At 34.7% G+C, this 10,047-nt stretch overlaps 1 protein-coding gene across 2 annotated transcripts in view; it reads left to right on the forward strand.

Annotated features, from left to right (window-relative positions):
- Positions 1-9,203, forward strand: part of LOC121382592 — a 142,094-nt gene extending 132,891 nt beyond the window's left edge. For both annotated transcript variants that reach the window (XM_041512101.1, XM_041512102.1), the window contains exon 14: positions 9,002-9,203. In XM_041512101.1, coding sequence (XP_041368035.1) covers positions 9,002-9,201 — 200 coding nt within the window. In that variant the 3' untranslated portion in view covers positions 9,202-9,203. The remainder of the gene's footprint in view (positions 1-9,001) is intronic.
- Positions 9,204-10,047: the final 844 nt, after the last annotated feature.

Consider the following 10,047-nt stretch of genomic DNA (forward strand, 5'->3'; position numbering starts at 1 on the left):
AATGATTAAACAAAGTTACTGTCACCACAAGACTACTTTTATTATCAACCAGCAGCTATAGCACAATCTCAGACAGGACACCACATGCCATTGTTTTTGCAAGAAAACATTAGTTCAATAACACACTGACCATGAACTCTGATAGTTCATTTTATTTTGGTGGAGTGTAATTGTTCATATTTTTCATATACCATTAACACCCAATTAATGATGTATTTCGTGCTGGGGAGTTGCTAAAATTCATTCATTACTCCAATAAGAAGCACTAATTAGAATGTATTCTGTAAAATGAATACATACCTGCTGTGCATAATCAAAGCTGTAATGCATCCGCATATTTCGACTGGCAGGGGCAGACAGCTGTAGCCTCAAATTCAAATCCTGGCAGGTGTCCTTTGCTTCTTTTACCATATCCTGGTAAGCCGTTCTTTCCTTGTGGACAAGAAGAAGGTGTTCTTCCTGTTTTCGCAATTTGGCCGATTTCACCAACTCTGGAAGATTTGCACTCCGGAACACCTGGTAGTTGTTCTTTTGGCACACCCAACATAAATCAGACGTTGGTTTTGTCCATACAACATGTGGCATGAGAGTCTTTCAAAGCCTTCGGAAAGAATTCACCTTTACAGCACGATGTTCTGAAAAAACCCACAACAACATTAATATGTGACAATTGATAGCATTACATGTATGCTTGATATCAAAAGTGAAAACAAATTAAAATAAATTGTTAGAACACTCAAATTGTCCCTCTCTACATAAAATAATTATTTTCTGTGACGAAAATGAAAAATATATGTAACTACAATTTTTGTTAATTTTTTTATTAAAAGATTGCTATACCCAACATTAGGTACATGTAGTCATGTTTTTGACCTTGAACAATTTTTCCTTGATTTTTCCCATATTCTCTGTTATTTTTATGAGTTTAAAAGTAATATAAACAAATTCTGATATTCCTGTAAGTTCCTAACACACCACTCAGTGTCGAAATACAGGGCTCGAAGACTATAAATTGCAACAGTGACAAAATGTATACACCTGGAGTACATTATCTGGCAATATTTAACATTTGCTCAATTTAAAATATGTCTACATACAGCAAAATAACCTTTCAGTCAAGTTTATTTGCTGCAAATGCCACTTTTTTTTTTAAATGCGAAAGGCAGGCTCACAATTGCTGTCGATGGGCTGTTTCACCCATGGCAATTATTTATTAAATACCACGGGAGACAAATTCTTAAGTTGGAGCCCTGCAGTAATATTAATTATTTATCAATATTTTAACATTTGTATACATGTCTAAAATATGTATAAATGCAACAAAATAATCTGTCAATCATATTTATTTGCTGCAAAAGTTGGTTCATGTCATTTTTGGTTATATTAAGTAAATCTCTGGGCTCGAAATAGGAAGCAAAATATAGCATGCAGCCTTGCTGTTATTTGTTTAAGTTTTAAGATAGATAAGATACAACCTGTTAAGAGAATAATGTGGCCTTCTGGGGGAAAACAAGATAGCATGGGTTGTTTTATTTAGACAAAAGTGTGCAACAAATTATGACCTCTGAAATGCATTTTAAAGCATTATGGCATTAAATGTGAGTACGGCTCCGATCATGGCTACACTGAGTGTATGTTGAACAAAAAATACATTTTCAAAGGATATGTAAAATTTTTCAAAATTTCTTTTACAACTATGTCCAGGAAAGACTTTATAGAACCTAGTAGGAGCAAAGTTTGCTATGTTTGGTTTGTACCAAGTTCAGGAAAAAGCGAAAATGACAGTGATAGTGGGTAAAACCATGGCCATTTTGTTACATCATGATGACTACAAGTTTTGATCAACAAATGCCCCACGTATAAAATCAATATACAGACCACTACTACCACCTAACATAAGATAAATACTCTTGTTATTTTCTCATTAAATTGCTTCCATGTATATTTAAGTAAATTGCATGCTTTTACTGGCGATAAATCTACATTCCGCTCATAACCATTAGTGTCTTATCTACATTAATGCTAGACGACGCATGTATCTACTGCAACACAGTGTTTTTTCGTCACAAAGACCACGTGGCTTAATATGTACACTTTAGTGCTGTACACAGAAAAAACTGAGATTCGTGATTGTAAAATTACGTAATTTATGGTCATATATATCACTCGCAAGTGATTGGTGTCCTGTGCGTTATGAGCGAAAGAACACGTGCTGCAACTTTGGGTAAAATTGTGATATGTTGTAAATTTGCTTAATACATCCCACAAGTGCTTTACCAAAAGCAACGCGTCATTGGTTTGTGCTAATCATGTTGTGATTTACAAAGAGAGCTTGATCTGCGTTCGTGTCTGTTGGTTTTGACACGTGTTATGAGCGGAAGACAATTTGATCCAGGGACGTTTTTCTTCAATTTGGTTGATAACCGAGCATTGCACATGAATGGAAGGTTAGTATTTCTTTTGTTAATGTTTTTTGTTTTTTTACTTGAGACACTTTGTGATAAATTTTATGATGATAAATGAATTTTTGATGGTCATTCTCTCACCACTAGAATCGCGTCTTTGTTATGAGCAGAAGCGATAGTTTGCATATAACATGCCTAATTAATTAAACCAGCTTTATGTTGGTGCACATTAATGAAATAGTGCTTGAAATATATCTGCCTAATTTTTGTAATAAATAGTAAATTTTAACTCAATTTTAACTCATGGTATTCTGCTCATAACACAGACTCCAATTTTGTTGAAATGTACAAGAGTACAAAGCTTAGAAAAAAGCCTTTTATGTTGTCTTTTGAAATATTTTGAACTTTTAATTATCACCAGTGTGATAGATCCACATCCTTTTGATACTACAGATTCAAAGTGAGGTTGAATGTATTGTATAGTAACACCTTCCACCTGTGTGGCCCACCTGTGTCTACCTTTAGAACAAGACTAGCCACTTTGTTCTTTGTAGTCTTTGATGGTGAAACAAAAAAGGGTTAAAGTTCTTTTATTTTGTGTTTGATGTAATTCTATTTGGTAATCAAAATCTTTGAACAAAAAGGTTTTAAGCAGACATCTGAACAGTCTTTTGAGGATTATTTTAGTTTGAGTCATGGCCGGAAAAAGTAACAGTTCTGTAAATAATAAAAATCCATCTTTTCGTTGGCTATTTATGTAGGCATTTTCATAACCATAGCAACCACACACTTTAATAATAAAAAAAATGCTACAAAAAATATTGACATAGTTGTTTTATCTATAAACACAACTTTTAGGTATCATTTTATGTTAACCATTTAAAGTGTTTGTGTTTTTACATTTTAACACTTTATTACAAGGAACCTGGAAGTAAAATACAATTAGACCAAATTAATTAATATGTGTGGCTCAGGTTACCTGACCGATCCTATCCCCCTCACCCCTGTTTGCCATTTTTGCCAAAAAAACACTTTATGGAATGTACAAAACAGATTTAAGTTTTGGATAAAATTACTTAGTTATTTAAACCTCATGAAAATTTATCTGGATGTTGACAACAAACCTTGTAAGTTAAACAACAGAAGCAACAGCACAAACATGAAACAACTGTGGAGTTTTTTCTGTTTACAATCTATACTGAAAATCGACATTAACGCATGACCCTTACATTTTGTCAGTACATTATACAAGCTTGTTATCTAATGTGACATTTTCATATTTTGCAGGTTGAAGCTGTTGATGACGATGGAACAGAGCTGCGTTTCCTAAGGAAAATGGGGCAGCACTATGTCATGTCTGATGTATTGGACATCTCTTCTTTTTTATTTCAATGAGATCCTGGACATTATACCTGTTCCAAGGATTGATGGGCAAGGACGCCATTTCTTTTAAAGACACAAATTGCCTACATGATTTCTGTTTAGTATTGGATCCCAATGATCAAATTACAAGTTTTATTCCAGTGATTGCCAACTATTTTTTCCTCATATTTCGTTTATTGGGGTTTTTTCCCAATCATTAAAGTAAGATGTTATAACTTAACACTAACTGAGAGGCAATAATATTATCCTGCTGAGTTCATTTACAGAGCTTCTACTTCCAATCTTTTATATTCATTATAAAAGTTAACTCGAAATATTACAAAGATTGAAGTTTTTAAAAACATATTTTACCGTTTTTCTGTGTCACAAGTCTATAGCATGTATATACATTGTATATTTTTAAAAATTATTACTCAAGACAAACTACCACATCCTAGGAATGATTAAGTCATGCTGTCAAATGGGGTCATCTGTATGATTTGCAGTGTTTTTATGATGTATTTTGGCATAATCAGTGTCTGTGTTATGAGCAGAAGGTGGTTTGAAATAGTCTTTCTACTTCAATGTGTACTATTGATTTTGGGTTATCATAAATGATGAATAAATATATTTCCATGTACCATAATTATTGTGTTCAATGGTGTTAGTTTTCTGTACCTGGAAACTTTTTTTTTTTTTTTAATCTGCTGCTCATAACGGTGTCTATTTTACAGTGTCACTTCTAAACTTTAAGTTTATACACAATGTTTTTGTTTTTTTGGTGTCTTCACACAGTCTTCCACTTATTCATGTTTGTTTTTGGCTTTAATTGTGAAATGACCTTATTTATTGTCAGTTACTATGCATTACAAGACACCATGTTATGAGCAGAAGATATGCATGTCTTGTTACGAAAATGCTCTGTCAAGGGAAAAATTCTTACGTTCTTGATCTACAAGTTATAACTCTACATAGTTTAGATATCAGTCAGTAAATTAGTGTCATTTCACATGATTTGTGGAAAGTTTGATATTTGACCTAGGTGTAACAGTTTCTGTACCCATGATGTGAGCTGTACTCATATTAAGAAATTATGAGCTAAATAGCAGAAGAGATAATTGTACAAACACATATATGTATCTTAAAAAAATTATATGCGATAATTTTTGTGGTTTTAGCAGGTTAATTTATTTTTCACCTGCTTGGTCTAAGAAATGGACTGCTTTTTGCAGACCGCTATTTTGAGCCCTGTAACTGGGTGACCAGTTACTTGGTAATCAATTATCTCAAACATAGTTAACCAGACAACCGACTGGTCACGGTGGTCCACATGAACTTAAAAGTTGTGTAACCAAATTTGAAAAGACAAACAAAAAGACAGTTCGCATGAAATTACTGTAATCCCGCCTAGAGTCTGACCACTCCAGCATTATGTATTAAATTATTTTTATATACCTAATTTTACATACTACTACCCCAATACAATAAGGGCGAAATGACTCATGATGGAGGGCGAAACGACTCATGATGGAGGGCGAAACGACTCATGATGGAGGGCGAAACGACTCGGGGGGGGGGGGGGGGGGGGGGGGGGGGGGTCATTTCGTACCCTAGTTATTTCATACCAGTATATAGAAAACGAATCGACTATAGCATAAAAGAAGTGGGTTTGGGTTTTTTAACTTTATTTTGACAGTTTGAAAATCGGAACACGTTATTGTGCAGCATATCGTTATTGATAGCCATAATACCTGTCAACTGTTATTTCCATTTTACCTGACAAGAGCTGTATATGGTATTTACTACTAACTGCCAACTTCGATTTTGTGTAAAATGGCACAGATTTAGTCAAAAACAACATAATGGACCAACAAAATATTATTTATTTATTAGGTCTTCTTTTCAAACTTACTTATTTGCATCTTATTTGTTTAAGAAATAAACAATAATAACCATTAAAACATTAACTACCCTAGGCTACTGATTGCCAAATTAGCCAGTTGCTAATGTTTATACAAGTGGCAATAATTTTTAGTCTTTTACTGATAAAATATCCCTCAAATTAATCACAAATTTGTAAATGACACTACCGAGGTGATCGTTATAAATTGTTATGCCATGGTACGATATGACTTTCAATTATTGTACGAAATGACTTTTTGCAATGGTACGAAATTACTTTTTGCAATGGTACGAAATGACCATGGTACAAAGTGACTAGCAACCCTGTGATTGACTACATAGTCATAATTTTTATGGTTAACACACTCGACTATGGCCACAAAGCCTTTTTATACAAGTATATGTTGTGGTTATAAAAATTTAATGGTAAATTAGCATTGATTGAAAGACTTCTGAACATTCCAGCATGCTATCACCAACCCTAAGCCTGAATATACTAAATGCTGGACCTATCGGAAGTCTTGCCAAATTATATATTTATGAAGTCATAAACTGTGAACCTAGCGAATACAATTATGTATATAATTAATTAAAAAATACTTAAGCATGAATGAATCGGAAAGTATGTCGGCAGACTTTTATCCCCTCAATCTAGTATTCTGTCTTCTGATGCTTCCGAATTCCTTGATTCGCATGTTTTGAACGCTGTGTCATCGAACTGAGGTTGGTCATAATTCTAATCATGCCCAGCAGAATAAGATCTCTGTCGTAGTCCGTTAGTTCACTCGTTTCAAGTCGGCATTTTAAAATGTAGGTCGGGTCAAATTTGGCTGAACACGACATTGTTATATTTTCTTTTGCCTTGCGCTTGGAGCAGTCACACTGAAACTTCTGTATCTTTATAAGTTCTTTCTCCTTGTCATCCGACACACTATTGACACTATCCATCACCACACGAATGTCTTCGTCTATTATGACCTCTGGCAAGTTTGGGACTGAATCGTTCACCAGTATGTATCATCCAACACATCACTTGAAGCAGTATGGATATTGCCATTCGTATTGTTGGGATCAATGTTGGCAAATGCAGGCCGATCTGGTCCATCAATGTCAGGACACGAGCACTCTTCATCAGAATCGGATTCAGATTCTGAAGATAGGATTCCATCTGCATCATCATCCCAGAAATAATCCGAAATCACATTTGTCCACTCATTAACTGAATTGGCTGAACTTAAATTGAGATTGTTCAGCTCATTAAAAGCTCTCGCAAGAAGTGCGTCCCTTTTACTCATTTTAAAATCATAAAAAACTAAAAGAACACACTGAAATGTTACATAAAATTACATTTCAAAATATTTCTTCAAACACAAACTGTACGAATAGCCATCTTGTTTTCTTCCTTTGTATTTTCCTTTTGTGAACCACTGTAAGCGTGAATGCTTCGATTACCCAGAAAGCCGCAGTGACCTTGTTAGTAACCAATGAAAGGCCGTATATCAATTAGCTAAGATGTCTTCCTAGCAACAAACTGGTTTGTGTATGGTCAGTTTTCAAATGCTATTGGCTTACAGCTAGGTTATATCAATACGTCACTGAAAGGATGTTGTAGAGGAATAATTTTGGCGCAATTTGATACCACACACATATGAAGCTATTCGCCAAACGGCTACCGCGACTGAAAGCGGGAAAAATTAACAAAGAACGACCTAATTCAGACCATTGTTCCAACACTGAATAATAACTCCAACTAAAACTCACAATAAAAAGTATTTGGAAGTTAGTAAATTAAACGAGGGTAGTTGGAAATGATAGCTTAAAGATATAGGTACTGTTTTTTGTTAAAATCGCAAATTTGACCACGAGGTGCATTTTTTCACTAATTGCTTCATGCGACCTATTTCGCCAGAACGGGTCACATATTTGGCATGTTTCAGTTCCATTTTAAAGTGAAATATACACATGGCGAGTAGCTAAGTTTAACCGGCAAGCGAGTCAAAATGTGGCAGACATATTTCACAGCACGCCAAACTTCAAAGGACTATAACTTTCTAACCACTAAATATTTTTCCGTCCGGTTTTCATTAATTTACATCTTTTGGTACATATTTTTGTTTAGAATAAAAAAAACTTGACCACATATTTATTTTTAATTTTTTTGTTGTTCTACCTACTATAAGCACAACGATGAGTCTTCTTGCGTGAGATGTCAACAATGTACATCGCCTGTTTTGGTAATGGCTTCTTTTAATATTAGTTTTTAACCAACATAGAACATTCTGCTTTGTTCTTTGTGCAATTACAATTGTTTCTGGTAAAATATCTTCTTTTTTTTTGCGTATGCAATTAACCGATGTTTGTCTTTATAAAGCTATTCAAATATGCGATATAATTTGTATTGATATAATGCTAAACAGTTCTGTGCAGGCATATAACCGATTTATGCTATAAATAACTGGGTGAAAATTAAAGGAGGGCAGCTGCGCAGCATCACACCCTTCAAAAAAAAAAAAAAGGGGGGTGGGGGTGCTTGGTTACCATATTATTGTTTTGGTAGACTTTGCCTACAAAAAAGTGTAAAAAAGTTTATACGAAATACAAGCATACTCGTCTTTTAATTGAACCAAAGATGTTATCGGTCTGACATTCACCGACCGCCACACTTAAATGGAGCAGTGAGAACACTGGATATGCAATAAAGTGGATTCAACTGTATAGCTAAATTTTAATTTTAATGCCATCAGTATTCAAATGACGTTACTTTGCATCTCTTTACAATAACCATAAATTGGGTACATGACGTTTCCGTATTAAGAATGCTGGAAAAATTCCAGTACAAATTTGCTATTGAAATCTTTGTTTGTTTGAACATTACCACTGCACCTGAATGTGTTTGAAGAAAATCTTGTGATTACAAAAGTGTACCTTTTACGAAATATGGATTTCAAGTGAAAGTACGAAGCCAAAACAAGGGTGCGAAAAGTGACTGTCGTCAACTTTAGTTACTGTTTAGTCTTGTAAAAAATACAATCTGTGTACTAACTTTCTTTCTTTTTTTATGTTTGTTCCGTCACTGGGTTCCATGTGGTCATCGAACCATTCAGGATTTATTTATTTATGGATCAAAAATATCAAATGTAGCTGTCATTTTGGATTCTTTGTTGATTAGCACCTATTCACATTCCTATGCGAGTAAAGCAGCCTAATTAAATCAGAGGTGGTTATCGTAAATTTAATACCTCTAATTTAAGGTGTGTAGCCAATCAGAATCGAGCATTTTCTAAAGTGATGGTAGGATGATTCATTTATGATTATCAACAATTTATTTCCAGACTGTGCTCTATCTATCCTGACAGGACCATGGACGTTGTCCATATATACATGGGGACCTAGGGGAGATAACCTTTCAAGATCCATGTTGAAGACTGTTCTACTTGACCTTCGCAGTGGTTTGCAGTATTTTGAGACTTACGTAACAGATAGCTTTTTACAGGCATGTAAAATCATTGTGAATTTTAATTGTTCTTTTTAAAGTTGATACACACTTTGTTCGTTTTTTACTTTTTCCATCCTTCCTTTGGGTCTTCTTTCATTGAGAATTTTACTGTTGTCCCATCACATACTCAATGCTCAATTGATGCACATTCAGTACATTTTTTTCCAATTGTTGCTAGCTATGCTGAATGTGGTTACGAAGCACTTTGATTCTCTTACCAGCCATTCCACATCCGTATGTGGAAGTTGAAATTGACCTACACTAAGAGAATACAACTGTTTGCTTCCAGATTTGGCACCATGTCTCATGAAATGACAACACAGTCCCAGAGGTCGTATATCAAAGCACTGGGATAGTTTTTGTTTGTGTATTGTGTGCTAGTTGGGCATAACTGACAGTTTGCAACCTTTTAAAACTGCCCTAGAATGCAGGTATTGCCTAGACTTTACTGATCATCGTTTCAGTGTGTACAAAAGGGTTGGTGAGCCATAAAAACATTGATGAAGATGACCGCTAAGATGGTGTTGGGTGAAGGTCTAGGAAAGGATGAGCTGGGTTGATAAAACCAGTCTCTGTGTCGTAATTAGAGAAACAATAACAGGTGTCTGTTACAGAGATAAATACTGGATATCTATGTTACACCATACACAGGTACTTTAGGTTGCTGGTTATGGACATCAATACACATCCACACCATACTAGGTTCATTATTGACTATCAGCAACAGAAAATGATAGCGCGTATGGACTGGCCATCTCCGTTTGTGCATCTGAATGCAATAAAACGTGCAGCATATGCTACACATACCGTAGCCATTTCATACTGACATATGTTCAGCCACTTAAAATCGACATTTGTAGGAATAAAGCGATGTTCCAAAGA

The sequence above is a fragment of the Gigantopelta aegis genome, chromosome 10, assembly GCF_016097555.1.
Source record: "Gigantopelta aegis isolate Gae_Host chromosome 10, Gae_host_genome, whole genome shotgun sequence".
Taxonomy (NCBI): domain Eukaryota; kingdom Metazoa; phylum Mollusca; class Gastropoda; order Neomphalida; family Peltospiridae; genus Gigantopelta; species Gigantopelta aegis.